Source organism: Chamaea fasciata, unplaced genomic scaffold (genome assembly GCF_029207755.1).
Source record: "Chamaea fasciata isolate MVZ Bird 193981 ecotype frontalis unplaced genomic scaffold, bChaFas1.0.hap1 SCAF_36, whole genome shotgun sequence".
Lineage (NCBI taxonomy): Eukaryota > Metazoa > Chordata > Aves > Passeriformes > Sylviidae > Chamaea > Chamaea fasciata.
In genome coordinates, this window is record NW_027094121.1 from 1,112,149 (window position 1) to 1,128,386 (window position 16,238).

Here is a 16,238-nt window from a genome sequence, read left to right on the forward strand (position 1 = left end):
CGGTTTTTATCCTCACCACAGACTATTTCCTTCAGCAAACTCTTGGGAAGAAATGCTCCTGAGAAGTGTTATCTGACTGCTATGATAGGGGGTAGGTTGCTGTTTCTGGCAATGAAATAGAAGTGTCTTTGATAATGCCTTCTGACCACACTTCCAAATTCTGGCCGGTACTGAGAGATGGGGCAGACTAACCCCAGTCTCTGAATATGTTTGCAGCTTGCCTGACTTCACACTTGACAGATATTCCAGCAGCAAATCAGCTGCCCCATGACTGTGTAGAAGCAACTGTGGTTGGACTCACCCTCTGCCAACAATTTCCTTTTCGGTGTATTTCCTCCGGGGATTTTCTGTGCTCACCATTTGCCCTGAGGGAAACAAAATGCAAAATGCTCACTTGAAAGCAGACATCCCACCATCCAAGAGATACAAAAGGCAGCCCTGCTGGGGCTCTACAGTCTGGCCTTCTGAGTCCTTTGTGGCCAGCTGGGTAACAACAACAACAACAACAATTGCAACAAGACAGGCAGCTCTGCAGTACAAGCAGGTCAGCACAGAGAATGATTTTCTACAGTCCTTTGAAGAGATGCCTTGGCAGAAAACAAAGCACAGGGAGATGCATTCCCAGGAGAGGAGGGCATCTTCCCCATCTTGCAGCAGTTTCCCAAAGGAATGCCTTTCCCTTTGTAAACCCAAGCAGCTCATGCTCTAACCAACCCCAAGGGGCCTTCAGCAGCAGGACCCTCACCCTTGATGAGCAGGCTGAGCTGGAAGACGCCCTTGCCCGTGGCCCACGTGAAGAACCACACTGCTTCTCCTCCCCCTGACAGCAGGGATCAGTCCCTGCCATTGCACTCGCCCTCTCAGCCCCGCACACGTGCCCACCTTCCCGCAGCGGGCAAGGGCAGCAAGGACAGCAGTGCTCCTCAGGTGCCGGCGGGACACGGACAGCTGCCCAGAGGAGATGCTGACCCTCTGTGAGCCCAGCCCAGGCCGTGCAGGAGCCGGCCCAGAGCAGGGGCTGCTGCCTCGGGGCAGCTCCGCGCTGCAGCGGCCGGCCGGCAGCGGCACTCTCCCAGCTAAGGAAGGCTCCAGCCTCGGCGCTCACACCAGCCCTCAGGGCCAGGGCAGCCACCGCCACAAAGCTGCCAAAGCCCAGGCACCAGCACTGACAAGCAATGGCAAGAAGGCACGGCCACACCCAGCCCCTTCCAAGCTGCTGCCCCCACTGAGGACACAGCAGGATTGGCTTGGAGAGCAGACACACCCAGGTGCACGTCAGTGCCCTTTTGTGCCAACAGGTGATGGGAGGCAGAGAGTCAGCTGGGCTCTCTTCTCAGCCCCACCAGGTCTTATCTGAGGGCACAGGACGGGCAGCTGCTCTGGGCAAGAAGCAGCTTCAATGACTTGTGCTGTACAATCACAAAGGGCACTGAGATGAGGAGGATCATTGGGTCCAGCTATGCTGACACGTGCTCACAATACACTGTCCCTCAGAGAAGAAAGACACAAGACGTACTCATGAACCCCAGGAAGTCATCCTCATCATACTCCATCTCCTGTTGCTGAGCAGCAGCTTTGTCAGTGCTGGAGATGAAGGAACTGCCCAGGCTCCACTGCTCAGCTGGGGCAGGCCAGGCCCCTTCAGGTGACACTGCTGCTCCTGCTGCTGCAGCTTCAATAGAAGAGCCTGTGGAGATCTGAGACAACAAAAGAGTTTGTGTCAGAAAAGTGGCTGGCAGAGATTAGCCCCAGATCCCATTTTAAATGCAAGCCCTTAGGAAGGTGCTGTCAGCCAGTGACTGGGAGCTGCTGTCAAGCTCAGCTTTTTCACCTTTCTGCCCACAATTCACATTAATTCAGCCACTTCTTTCTGCTTCCCTGCCCACCTCTGCTTCCGTTTTACCAAAAGAACAACCTGGCAACCAAGGCACCAAAATCCCTGACTTGAAGCAGAAACTCCACGTCCCCAGTGTGTCTCTGAAATGCTCCCAGGTAAGCACAGCCAAGAAGCTCGTGGGGACAAACCGCCCCAAAAAGCTTGTGTTGTCACATCAATACTTTTTGTGCCTGTGGGTACTTGGCGAGTCTGTGGAGGGGGACAGGTGTCCCCAGACCACAGCGTCCCCTACGTATCCACCAAGGCTGAGCACAGTGCCTTTGACATGCTCCCTCCTCTGCAGACAGGGAACCTTCCTGCTCCAGGCTGGCCTCTATCAGAATCCCAGCAAGCTGGGGCCTAAACATGGCAGCTCAAAGCCCATTTTCCAGCTGTCACTGGCTGAGGGGAATGGCTAGGTCTGGCAGGACTGCAGCACTCGGCATCCTCAGCCACCAACAGCAAGAGCTGGCTGCTCAGAAACTTGCAGCTCTGCCTCGCACTAAAGACAGCACCCTCCAGAAGTGGCACTTACTGGCTGGGAAAGTTGCGGCTGTGGTGTGACCACAGCTGGAGCCTTGTGGTCATTTGGCTCCTCGTTGGCTTCTTGTCCAGGAGCAGAGGAAGCCGGAGGGGAGTCTGTTCTTCCTTCAGTGATCTGTGGACAGACAGGAGCGTGAGACACAGGCTCATTTAGAACCTTCCTTCTCTTCAGCTCTAGAACCAGCTCTACTAAGCACAAATCATCAACTTGGAGAGCAAGGATATTCTAAGTCCCTCAGACTAAATTCTGATGGGCTGATTCAACTGGACACTGCAAATTGCTCTGAATTAGATATTCCCCCCTGGCTACTATCAGGAAGCAACGTTCTCTCAGCAAAACTGGGCTTTTAGTTCTTTTAAAGCTCTGGAATGGAAAATTAGGAAATAGCCGGTGATGCCTTTGCTCTTCCTGCTGTAGACATGGAAATGGATTTTCTTGCAGCCTACTCAGCTGGCCCTCTACACTCTACTGCCACAGGCCAAGCTCACAGCTTGCTGCACAATTCATAAACGCCAGGAACATCAAATGTGCCTTTCTTACTCACCTCAGCATCAGCACCTCTGAATACCCGGCTCAGGTGACCTGCAGTGGGCAAGGGAAAATGAAGCAGATGCTTTGAGAAAACTGGAGACAACCACAGCATTTTTAGAAGACCTTCCAAGAAGGCCTCCCAGTCTACATTTTCAGAGTTGTCCTGCTTGACCCAGCAAATGGAGGAAATGACAGACTCTGCTGCCACAGACTCTCCAACAGAGGGAACGCAACCCCTGCAGGCTCCCTTGCAAATGCTGCCCGCACGGCCCTGGCTACAGACAGCCCGTTTTGAGCTGAACGTGTTGACAGCACCTTTACCCAAGTGGCATCCAAAAGGTCTTTCTGTTTCCAAATCTACTCAGTCCCCAAGAAAGAGCAGGAAGACATACAAAAGGCAAGTTAGGTGACACTCAGGGAAAACCTCTACTTACGTGCCAGGTGAGTCAGGAAATAGGTGGAATATCCAACTCCATAAACGGAGCAAACTACAGCAGCCAGTTGCCCAATCATTGTGGCAACTGCTGTGCAAGTTTGCCAACTGTTCTCTAACACTATCAAAAAGCAAGTCTCCTGTCAGTGTGCACGTGCCCACTGACAGTCGCCTCAAGCTGCAGGACGCTCCTGCACTGAGCAAGCTCAAGAGCTGCTCTGACACCCCTGAGGCCTTCCGTGCACCAAGGCAACCTTGTGATGTCACCACGACCACGTGGCAACCGTGCCCTGACATCACAAAGCAAACGCTCTGCCTTGGTCTGTGAGTTGATACAGATGGAGAGACTGATGTTTGTGTAGGCCTAGGCTGCATTTTTACCTCTTTCCCCCGCTCAGCTGCCTGTTTCAGCTCTTGTTTCTCCCCCTGCGCCCCCTGTGTCCCCTGTTGCTGTGCTGGGTCCGAGCTGGCGGCCGGGCCGGGCGGAGCAGCAGTTCCAGCCCCGGGTGTCCCTGGAGCGCTGGGAGCTGCCGGTGGCCCCAGGCACTGTCCCCTGAGCCAGTGCCATCTGCTGTCCTTGTCCAGGGCTGCTGCTCTGCAGGGGGGAAAGCTAGGATGGAGTGAAAGGTTTTGAAGATGGGGCGGCTGGAATCCCTCTGCTTCGAGTTCTTTTTAAAGATATATGGACTTGAACATAGAGAGGGATAATTATATGGATATTTATACATGTGGGTATGTGCTATTTGTATGGGAATATTTCTATCTATATGTTGTTATATTTATAAATGTATGCTATGTATTTTTGTGTCTGTATATATGCATACGTCTTTGTAATAACATATGTATATATGGATGCAAGTATATGTATATGTAAGTACACCGTTCTATGTGTGTTTAATTCTATTTCCTATGAATACAGTTGTGTAGGTATTTCTATTTATGCAGTTGGAGTTATATGGCTCTTTAAATAGGTATATTGGTATTCCTAGAAGTAAATATGTTGAGGAATGGCTACATGACCAAGGCCACGTAGACATGAGAGAGCTTTGCTGAAATCACTTGCACAGAAGCCTGCGAGGTCAGCATGACCCTGAATGCAGCTGTGTTACCATAACAAAGCCTTGGGGTTGAGAAGTTTGAGGGAGAAGCTTAGTGATAACAAGTATATAGTTTTCTTTTACTGTAACCAATCAAATGTTAACAAGTGTGCATAATAAGAAGTAGCCTCAATATAATGTGTGCCTTTTGATCAAGAAAGTGAGGCTTGCTTATAAATCATATTGATTATGTGCGATCTTCCCACGTAGGAGAAAGAGCAATATAAATATATCTAGCTTTATATTTACACATGTGCATTTACTTCTGTATTTTGAGGTGGGTGTATCTGGGTGTATCTTTTTATTTCAGCATGTATGGAGATGTATAGTTGCATCATTGTATCGACTGAGATCTTCCTAGAGGACTGTTTAGATAGAAATACTGATATTTTTGTATTCCTAGATGGGCTTTAGGCTTGCAGTAATATGTAATAAATTAAGTTGCTAAACACCTAATTGATCTTTGTCTCTACTGAGTTGTTGTAGATGTTGGCAATAAATTAAGGTTTTCTTAACTGAAGTGGATATTTCTATATTTTTACATAGCATTGTTGTAAAAATCTAATAAATCCCTTTTTTAACTTAAATTGAGATATATAGTTAAATTAAATATATCGTTGTATATTGTCAGCGCAGTAGAAGCAATTTGTAATAAATGACATTTTTCATGTGAAATCAATTCTTGTGCATTTGTCGATCAGCAGTGCAGCTGTAGGAATCTGCAAGAAATTACAATTGTCAACTGCGATGGGTGTTTTGTGATTTGTGCTGTCCAGAGCAATGAGCAGTTGTAAATATTGGAGGATTTTGGCCGTGGAAATCTCCATCCATGCCCAGCACATGCCCCACTTGCACTCAGGCTGGGCAGGGCAGGTGCAGATTTGGGATGGCAGCAGAGCCACACCTTGGCTGAGAACTCGCTGCAAAGGCAGCTGAGAAAACTCCGGGACTCCACGGAGCATCCAGCTCCAACCAGAGCCACCCAGGGAGGACAAATCCACCCGCCATGCCACGGGCAGCTCTTCAGGAAGCGCTCCAAGTGTCCCTCTGAAGGTCATCCTGGAGCCCAGGAGCCAACAGGGATCCTGAGCCAGCTCCGCTGCCTTTGGCAGCACTTTGCAAGTGAGCTGCAGCAAGGGGGAGGCCGCAGGGCTGTGAGTGCTGCAGGCTGGGGATGAAGGAAGGGCCATGGACACCTGTGCTGACATGCTCCAGAATCCACAAGGATTCTGGGGGAGAACTGGCAAGCAACAAGTTCCCACAGCCACGACAGTGATGGAAGCCCTTGGTGTGAAGTTCCCTGGAGGAACTCCCAGGGGAGTTGCTGCTATAAGAACTAGTACCAGAAGGCACAAATGTAGTAACACTAGGAGATGGCCTCTAGGACCCACAGGCAATAGCTTAGGAAAAGATCAACTATATATTTGATATATTCTATTGATTATGGCATATCAGAATATATAATATGCAGCATTATATTTGATAAATTGCATATATGATACATATAAATATGTACCATTGAGTGCATTTTCATAAATATTTTCATTTCATATAGATTTGATATATTCTTCCCACTTGGGGGAGTGAAGATGTACTGCTGTTGAGAACCTTCTGCCCACACAGCAGTCAGGCCACAGGGCTGTGCATGCACACCCACCCACCGTCCTTGTTCTTCTCGGCATCTTGGGGCTGCTGTTGGCACAGAACTGGGATGAATTGAACTCGACACACCTGTCCATGTCCAGCCTGTCATCAACGCTGATGTGGCAGGGCACAACACACAGCTCTCAAATCACTCACATTATCATACATGCTTTCATTCCTGCTGGGGAATGGGGAACTTAGAAACACCAAAGACACAGAAAAGAGGTGGAAAAAGTTGGGATCTTTGGTACACTGCTGCTACCCTCATGGAGGAACATTTGTTGGGTTTTTTAAGGTCATAACTTTCCAAAAACTAGCAAAGCGGCTCAGCATCGGTCACCCAGTTGTGAACGGTTTTCTTGACTTGGCAAAACTGCAGTGTTAACTGCGGACTCCGTCCTTGGTTCAAACCACCTGCCCTGACCTGCAGACAAAAGCACCAGCACCAGCAGAAACTAAATCAGCCACTTTTCTCAAAAAGCTCTCTTCAATATGTGAGAGGAAAGGAAAACATGTCAGACAGTGTGGATTAATGACAAGACTCTGAGCAACAGTTAAAAAGCAAAGGGCCGCAGCTTCTCTGGGACACCCCTCGTGCTCCAAGGCAGCCAGGCCGCCCTGGCTGCCCGGGACCCTGCGCTCCACGGGCTCTGCAGAGCTGCACAGCGGGGAGGCAGCCTCGGGCACCTCAGGCCCTGGGCACCAGTGGCCTTCTTGGTCTGGACGGCTGCCTCTGGGCAAATGCAGCCTGCTGGCCCTCTGCTCTCGGCCCTAGCCCGGCCTTGCAGGGCTAATCCTGCTCCCGGTCTGAAACGTGCTCAAGCGGGATTTGTTTGTTTCCAGCTTTCCAGGGCATTGATTTGCACCACAACATACTGAAGGACTAAGGCCTGAACAACAGGCCCTGAGCTAAATCTGCCCTCTGGATGACCCTTCCAACCAAATGTTCAATGGATCTGCTCCTTAACCAAGTCTTACTATCAATAGGATCGATGCATTCATTCATTGGTAAAACACGTCTTTATCTTTCAGCATGAAGAAATCAGACAAGGCCACATCTGGCCTTGCTTCCTCCTTGAGCCCTGGACAGGCTCAGGGAGAAAATAAGAGGAGAAGGAAATCAGATCTCCTGCCCCAGAAGGTCTGTCAGATTGCTCGTTCACCACTGTCAAAGCTGGGCTACTCTCACAGTGCAGTCAGAAGCCTGGTGGCCAAGAAAGGGGGAGGCAGTGTAGGATTTCCTAGTTCCTTGCAGTGACTTTCCCGAGCTTTGCTGGGACAGCTTTCCCCACCTGATGAGTGGATCTGGATGAAGGATAAATAAAAAGGGTGTCTGCTGATGTATCTTTCTTAACCACTAGAGGCAACCTTTTGTACCAGTGATAAGGTGCATTGCTTACCTTCTTCTTTTCTGATTTGCCTTTGCACTCCTGCATGATAGTAAATTACACTGTTGCTTCAGCTGGTGTCTGTGTCTGTGACTCTCCCTGTTGCAGACAGGTAAAAAATGTTATTAAAGAAAGGTCTTATGGAATATGGATGAGGCCATGCTACTTTAGCTAAGCAGCTAGCAACAGCCTGCAAGCTCCCAGTTGAAAACTGTTTAGAGAAAGAGAAGTTTGTTCACACAACAGCCTATTCTTAGGGAGAAAAACAAGTGCATCTGCATAAATATTAGCTCTGTTCCATCAGAACCCACCAAGGAAAAATGGAAACAACCTGAAACTTAGCATATACACACAAATGACCTTCTGACCAATAAATGAGGCAGTAAGGAAACTACTCGCCAACGGGTGTGGTGCATGAGGTCCCTGAAAACTGGACAAAAGAAGCAATGTGAATAAAGAATTGGCTTTATCTGCATGAAGGATATGGAGTCTCGGCTGATTCATTACAACATCTCCCCACCACCAAAACAAACACACAGCCAGTTGAGCACAAGACCTGCCTCTCTGCCAGCCCATTTCTTGGAAAACACCCCTGATTGCCATCTCTGCAAGTGCAATCCCCACTTTCCAACTACCTTTTCTGCAGCCAGGCGAGAAAAGTAGTCGCTCTCAGCTCCGGACACCTTCAGACACCAACTGCTTTCAGCAGTCACAAGCCTGAAATATCAACTTCCTTACTGAACCAGCCCACTGGGAGCTCACACAGGGAGGCCTTTTGTCCAAGGATACCCACACTAGAGCTCGAGGCTGGAGCAGTTTGAAATGCAACACCTCCAGAGTTTAAACCTCCCTTTATCAAATGAGAACATACCAACCTGCCCCAAAGGGAAAGGAAAGAGAAGCTCTTCTCCCACAACAGCAAGCTCTGTGCTTCCTTTGGTTCCAGTGGAGAGTGGAGGCCATGGGCTACTCCTCACTTTGGGAAGGAACCTTGGGAAATGGCCTGACCTGGGAGACCAGCAGAGGGAAGTTCCTCAAAAGGTATGGAAAAGGATCTCTGCAGGGAAAAAAAAAAAAAAAAAAAAAGGTTAATTGAAACTTTTCAAAAAGTTCTCAGACAGAAATTTCTGCCCCAACATGACAACCCCAAAGTCTCTGTGGTTTTTCAGGACACATCATTTTTGTCAGTCCCCCCAAGCACAATCAGCTCCCCAACAAGACTTCAAGACTAAAGGACAAACCTTCCCCCTTCACCTCTCCACACCAGCTCTAGGGAGTCTCTGTCCACTGCAAGATCTCCTTGGTCAGTCTGCATTGGCAAGAGCTGGCTGCAGGAGGCATTTGCATTGGAAATCTCCCCAGATGGGGGGAAAAACAGAAGAAGCGATTCCTGAGGAAAGAAAATGGCAACGTCCTTTGGGAAGACACCGGCGTGAGCTCCCTACAAGTGAAGGCCTTTCATCCCTTGCATAAAGCAACATCCATCCATGGGGCAGCACTAGCGTTTTGATGACAATGCTGACAAAATCACTGCCCCTTCCTGCTGCTGTTGCTGACAGCGAATCATGAGAAATGTTCCAACTCTGCAAAAAACAGGCAGAGATGGCGAGAAAGAAACAGTTAGTCTGCTGAAAAGGTGGCCAAAAGAATGCTTTCTAATGTCCCCTTTTCATCCTTTCCCCAGCCAAGACAAAGCAATGGCCTTTTCCTCTGTCACCGACGGTGACCCAGGCACAGGATGCAGCATGGGGACAGAGTCCACCACAGCTCCCAGAGCCCACCCTGCCCAGGGGCTTCCCGTGCCGAGCCGAGCCGAGCCGAGCCGAGCCGAGCCGAGCCGAGCCGAGCCGCGACCGTTGGTCTCCGGTCGTTGTGGCCACAGTCGGCGATGGACGCCATGCCGGAGCTGCCGCTGCCCGCCGGGCTCAGCGCCGGCACCTTCCCCGCCAAGCTGTGGCGCCTGGCAAACAGCCCCCGCGTCCGCTCCGTGCGCTGGGACAGCCAGGCGCGGGGGCTGCTCATCGAGCGCTCCCTCTTGGAGCGGGAGCTGCTCGGCCCGGGCGGCTCCCAGGGGCCGGCCCCGCACACCTTCCGGGCCACGCAGTTTCGCAGCTTCCTGCGCCAGCTGAACCGCTACGGCTTCCACAAGGGGCCGGGCTGGGTTGGCGCAGCCGCGCCGGGCGATGCCGGCGCCTGGCTCCACTACACGAACCCCTGGTTTCGCCGCGACCGCCCCGACCTCCTGCTCCGCATCAGGCGCCGGAGCGCGGCCAACAGGCAGCGGCCGGCGGCGGGGCGGGAGGGGCGCAGGCGCCCGCCCTGCGGCTTCAAGCCGCTGCCCAGGGAGCGGCCGCCGCTGCCGCCCGGGCGCCCGCCCCGCGGCTTCCTTCTGCTGCACAGGGAGCGGGTGCTGCCGGACGGCCGGGAGCTGCGCTGTCCCCGGCCCGGCCGCTTCCAGCAGCCGCCCAGGGAACGGCCGCCGCTCGCCCGGTGCCCGCCCTGCGGCTTCCACCTGCTGCACAGGGAGCGGCCGGGGCCGGCCCGGCGGGAGGGGCCGAGCGGCTTCCAGGAGCTCTATGGGCAGCGGCCACTGCCCGCCCCGCGGGAGGTGCTGCGGATCCCGCCCTGCCACTTCCTCGGCTTCCACGGGGAGCGGCTGTGGCTGCACGGACAGGAGGGGGCCCCCAGCCGCTTCCTGGAGCTCTACGGGGGGCAGCTGCCCCCGCTCGACCGGGAGGTGCTCAGGATCCAGCCCTGCAGCTTCCAGCAGCTCCCCAGGGAGCAGCAGCCCCCAGCCTCCAACCCGCCAGGTAAGAAAAGAACTTTTGGCTGTTAGTGCCTCTTTGGTATTTGGTTGTTTTGTTTTCATGGTTTTCTCCTCTGTGCAGATCTTCAGGGCCGTGCTGAGGATCCCGTCTGAGCAGGGATGACATCACAAAGCCTTTTCCACCTGCCGCCATCACCTGGCTGTGCTCTCCCTATTCCTCAGCACTGTCATGTTTGCCTATCTGAAGCCCCCCTCCATCTCCTCCCCATCCCCGGATCTGGCCCTGTCAGTTCTGTTCTCGCTGGTGCCTCCAGCCGTGAACCCCCTCATCTGCAGCCTGAGGAAGCAGGAGCTCGAGGCTGCAGTGTGGAAGACTGATGGCTGGATGGTTTCACAAACATTAAACTGCTGGCCAGTTTCTCAAAATCACTTGTCATAAAAGTCATTTTTGATACCTCTTGTTGCTTTACTTTGGAGGTTCTTTTCCTTTGTTTTACTTTTGTAATATTGTCCACAAAGCAGTGTCACTGTTTGTGCCATTTCTCATTTTGTTTCTCTCCACCTTCCCTGTGGCCACAGACTGTGTCAATGAGGGGCTGCACTCCTGGTGGCTTTAAAGGAACCCAAGGATCTGGCAGGCAAGTTTTCTGCAGAGATCCCCCTTTGGTTCTCTTCTCTGGATGAGAGCTGGGGGCAGATCAGTGCTGGCACAGCAGCTGTGCCCAGGAGCAGCAGCCCTTGGTGTTGGCAGCGCTGCTCCCGTGGCCCTGCCCCGCTGCCCTCCTGGCCCTGGTGTTGCTGTAGGGCCGGAGTGCTCTCGGCGCCGGGCACAGGGCTGGGGCTGGCAGTGCCGGGGCTGCAGCAGGGACAGGCCATGGGCTCCGCTGGGGCAGCGCTGACGCCTCAGGGCAGGGCCTCGCTGCTCCAGGCTCCTTGCCCAGGCTCTCTCCAGAACACGCCCAGGCCCAATGCTGTGCACGGAAAAGCCCCGTGAGCAGCCCCAGGGTGGCCGTGGGCAGGCTGGGGGCAAACAGCACGGCTGGGGCTCTGCAGGGTCCCTGGGGGAGACGGGAAGGAGCAGCAGAGCAGGGGCTGATCCATCCCCACTGTGCTGGACACCCCCGGGCAGCGTCCCAGAGCGTCCTCATGCACCTGCCAACAACATCCCCCCTCTGCAGCCCTGGCCTCTCTCCCAGCTCACACGGGGGCCGCATCCTTGCAGGCACAGACACGGCAGCTCTGGCTCAGGAGCCCCTGTTTGCAGTGCCCAGAGCAGGCCTGAGCACCCCCATGGTGTTGGTGTGGGGAGATGAACCTGAGGGAGCACAAATGCCATCAGCCCCTGGGGCCAGGAAGGGCTGGGGGACAGGAGGGGAACCACTCAACTTTGTTGAGGCCCCTGTAGTCAGCCAGAAAGTTTGTTCCCATCAGCTGGGAGTTTCCTGTGCCACTGCAGATGTTGTTGTTCAGAGCCAAGCGCTGCCTGGCAGCCACCCCCAAATTGCCCTGAGCATTTCCTTTGCTTCACCCTGGCTTTCTTTTCCTGGTACAAATTTCTCCCTATTGCCCATCCCTGCTCTCTCCCCAGCAAACAGCCCATCCCTGGTTGCCCTTTCCTCTCTGGGCCCACTCCCCGTTTCACTTCCTGAGTTGGCATCATGGGAACATCCCTTGGGGTGCAGGATCATCCTCCAAGTGCTTCAGGAATTGTCTGCAGGCTCCTGCAGTGCCTTGTGCTGCTCCCTTGCCAGAGGCACCACAGGCCAGGGGGGCACGTGTGGGCTGGTGTGTCTGGCTGTGGGGCTCCCTGTTCTGGGCCATGAGGAGGAGCTGCAGAGGCTCTGCAGGACTGACAGGATGGGCTTTGGGGCTGTGAGGAGAAGCTGAGGGACCTGGGCTGCTGCACCTTCTGGAGAGGAGGCCCAGGCCTCATCCTGCAACTGCTGCAAGGCTGGTTTCAGAGAATCACGGAATCAGCAAGGTTGGAAAAGACCTTGGACATCATCAAGTCCAACCTGTGCCCTGACACCACCTTGTCTCCCCTGAGCCTCGTCTTCTCCAGGATGAACAGCCCCAGATCCCTCAGCTGCTCCTCACAGGACTTGTGCTCCAGACCCCTCAGCACCCTTGTTGCCCTTCTCTGGACACGCTCCAGCCCCTCCATGTCCTTCCTAAATTGGGGGGCCCAGAACTGGGCGCAGCACTCGAGGTGCTGCCCAACCAGTGCCGAGCACAGGGGAAGAACCACTGCCCTGCTCCTGCTGGCCACACCATTCCTGATCCGTAGGAGTGCCAGGGGCTGGATGAGGGAAATGGTGGGGAGGGGGTGGGACAAAGTCGGATTGATTGTGAGCCATGAAGGGTCTTGATTTTTCATATCTATTCAGACTGCATTAGAATGTGTTGGGGGTCAATATCATTTGGCCATTGCTGATATCAGTCTACAAACAGGATCATGAAACAGGTCAAAACAGTTCTCTCTGCCTTGTTTTCTATACATTATATTCACTTTGAATACACTTCTGAAATCTCTATAATTGACCACAGAAGAATTGAAAGCTTAAAATATTTCCAGGGGCTTTTCTTGTTTGAGCGTTTTGAACAAATATTGATGAGCCTTTCTCACCGAATTCCTGAACTGAAGAGCTCAAGAAAGAAGAGGCCCCTGCAGTAGTAAAATTCATCATCAGCCTGCAAGGGGCTGAAGATCCATCCTCATCAGAGCAGGAATGAACAGAAATGGGCACAGCTTTCTGGCTGCCCCAGCTTGGGGATGGGCCCTGGGCCTGGAGCAGGAGCAGCTCTGCAGGGCCCCAAGGCTGGCGCTGTTGTGCTGGCCTGGGCAGATGGGATGGCAGCAGGGGCTGCAGAGCTCTCAGGACCTCAGGGACAGGGGAGCAGGGCACACAGGAAGCCTCTTCTGCCTTGGCCCAGCACCTTCCCCATGGCTGGGGCTGAGTCCTCTCTGAGCTGCAGCTGCTGCTGTGCCCTTGCGAGGGGCTGAGGCCGTGGGGGCCCTGCCCAGAGCCGCCTGCCCTGAGCAGAGCTGTGGGGCCAGAGGTGGCTGGGCTGTGCTGGGGAGAGACCCCTGGTGCTGCAGAGAGCTCAGGGCAGCTGGCAGAGCTTGCAGGGAGCTGGGCTGGGCTGAGAGAGCCTGACCCAGAAACCATCAGTGTCCATCTCAGCCTGTGTGAGCGTGCAGGGGCAGGACTCAGGCCAGCCCTTGTGGGGCAGGGCCAGCGCCTGTGGAAGGCATTGGAAACAGGCAAGTGCCCCACAGAGGAGGCTGCTCTGTGCCCTTGGTGGCACGGACAGAGCAGGGAGGGGGCCAGGACATTTGTCACCCATGCCAGCCTCTGTCCCCAGGCATTGCCAGCCGCGGCTGCTCAGCCCAGGTTTGCGGGGCAGTTTGGCTCTGGCCCAGCTCCATCCTCCCGTGGGGCTCAGGGCCTGTTCCTGGCCATGGCCAGCCCTGCCCGGCCTCTCTGCTGGCCCAGAGCCCGGCAGAGCCTGGGGCAGGGCTGTCTGTGCGGGCCCACAGGGGCCACGGGCTGTGCAGGAGCTGGCAGAGGCTGCCCAGCAGGGAGGCCATGGGGCACAGAGCCCCAAGGCTGCTGTGGGCACCACGGCACAGGGGCCGTTCCCCCCCGCAGTGCTCCTGTCCCGCGCGGGGGCTGTGGCACCGTGGCTGGCCCAGGGCGGCACAAAGGGGCCACGCGGCCGCTGCGGGGGCTGACAGCAAGGCCAGGCACACGCAAGGAATTGCTGGGCATCGCCTGCGCTGGGCAGGGCTGACTGTGCCAAAGGCACAGCTCAGCTGCCCTTGGTGGCTGCAGGAAAAGTCCAGAGCCCAAAGAGCCTCCATGGCTGTGCTGGAGACCAGGGCTTGGGGAGGGAAAGGCAGGGCTGCTGCGGGATGGGCAGGGGATTGAATTCCAGCACTCATCCTGTTCTCTGATGATCCTGGCACCATGCTGGTCCCTGTTTCAGCCTGGAGCAGAGCAGATGTTTATGGGACAGGAGCCCTCTGGGGCTCTCCGGGACATGCACCTTGCAAGGTGCGCTGCTCCCGCTACAGCTGTTCTCTGAGAGATGCCAATCCCAGCTCGGCACCTCAGGGCACAAGTGGCACCGCCTGTTCATGCACACACAGCTGATGTCTGCCTGGAAAGGGGCACAGGTTTTCGTACTTGTGCATTTCATAATATACAAGCATATTTTTATTATCTGGGTCGTTTGAGTAGTTGAGGAAATGGCAAAGTTTTCCCACCAGAAATTTCCTGGATCTACTATATTCTTCTACTGATGGCATAACAAGAAATACTGCTCTTCTCTAGTTGTGTCAAAAAGATTCCGTTTATTATTTTCTTCACCTATTCCTTCTGGTGTTTCTAGCTCTCCTGTTTAAATTGCCATGACTAAGGACATTTCTTTACTAGACCAGCTGGATCTATGTCCTTCCCGAGTCTCCCTGATTTCCTCCTCCAGACACTCTCTGGTCATTCAAGTGCCTCTCAACTGACTGGTTTCATGCTTTGATCTTCAGGGAGTTACCCAATCTCTCTGAAGTTCACAGAAGTATCGTATCAGTCAACATCTTAAGTGTGTTTGTATCTATCACAGAATTTCCTTTTCGTATGTCTTTGTCGAAAACTCTTCCTGCATGGGAAGCCCTTGGGGATGGTGGACATGTCAGATGCTGCTGGGACATCACAGAGAGCTGAGGGAAGAGCTGGGATGCTTATTAAACTGTATGGTGTTCAACTTCTGTTTGTTGGCAAGAAACCTTTCTGTGCCTCTGAGTCTCGCCAGTCCCGGAGCCCCAAAGGACACAAACCTGGTGAGTTGTGGTTCCCACTCCGGTGGCACTTGCACCTTGGCTCTGCACAGGAGAGCTCTTCATCCACTTGTTCTCTTTTCCTTCCTCTAGGCATGGAGGGAGCTCCTGTCTTCAGCGTGTGCAAAAAACAAATCTGGCCAGAATCGGGGCAGGGAGGCTTTGCGGAGACCTTGGGATCTGTGCTGGGCACAGGAGGTCTTTTCCATTGGTCTGAGAGTGTCTGCTGTGGAAAGTGGATGTTAATACCCAGCAGAGAAATGACTTTTGCATTTTATGGAGCTGTGCCTTCCCCTGGGTTTGTGTGCTGACAAGAAATGAACATCCCTCTGTGACTCAGGCAGCTCCTCCAAGGAAAGCAGGTGGGAATTGGAGCCAAGGAGCTGAAAGCTGCAGGTGCAGCCTGGGGTGGAAGGAGCTCAGATTTGCACAAGGCTGCTCTGAGTCCCAGGGCTTGGATGGGGGAAATGGTGGGGTGGGGGTAGGGACAGTCTGATTGATTGTCAGTCAGGAAGGGCCTTGATTTTCATAGCTATTCAAAGTGAATTAGAAGGTACTTGTGATTTATTAAAAAAATATGAATATCGAGCTAATACTGATATCCAACTGAGGGGGACAAAAACTTTCTAACAGTTTAAAGTTAGAAAGTGTATGTCTGTTGCAGCACCGGGCGGCATGCGGGGTGGCTCCCAAATACACACCGCAATTTACAGACAATCACAGAGTCCTTTTATTTACAAAGATGTTGAATACCCAAAACACAAATGCGTACTCAGAGCCCCCCCCCCCCCCAGTCCCATTCTCCGCTTAGTATGGTAACTAGCCAAAAAACAATTAAGCATGCTAGTTTGGCCTTTGAAATGGGTCGGTGCTCCTTTTCAAGGGGAGGGGGGCTTAAAATAAGAAAGTAAGATGAGTCGTCCTTGCTCTGAACTTTCTACCTTTTCAATGCAAATGTGACAAATGAGCTCTGGTAGGACTCCCATTTCTCCAGGTGCATGACTTTCAATGGGTTTCTGAATAGGGAGTTTCTGTAATCGTCTTGTGCTCCTAAATCTATTTATCAGGTTCTCTGTTCTTCATTACAAACCCAGCTAAGCAAAACATAAAGTTGACAAGCA

The 16,238-nt window shown here is 53.3% G+C and overlaps 1 protein-coding gene across 1 annotated transcript in view; it reads left to right on the forward strand.

The window, feature by feature from the left end:
• The first annotated feature begins 4,399 nt into the window (after positions 1-4,399).
• The window catches only part of LOC136303524 (zinc finger protein 135-like), a 36,708-nt gene continuing 24,869 nt past the window's right edge, over positions 4,400-16,238 (forward strand). The window contains exons 1-3 of the mRNA XM_066207176.1: positions 4,400-4,413; positions 10,037-10,250; positions 15,063-15,120. Coding sequence (XP_066063273.1) covers positions 4,400-4,413; positions 10,037-10,250; positions 15,063-15,120 — 286 coding nt within the window. The remainder of the gene's footprint in view (positions 4,414-10,036; positions 10,251-15,062; positions 15,121-16,238) is intronic.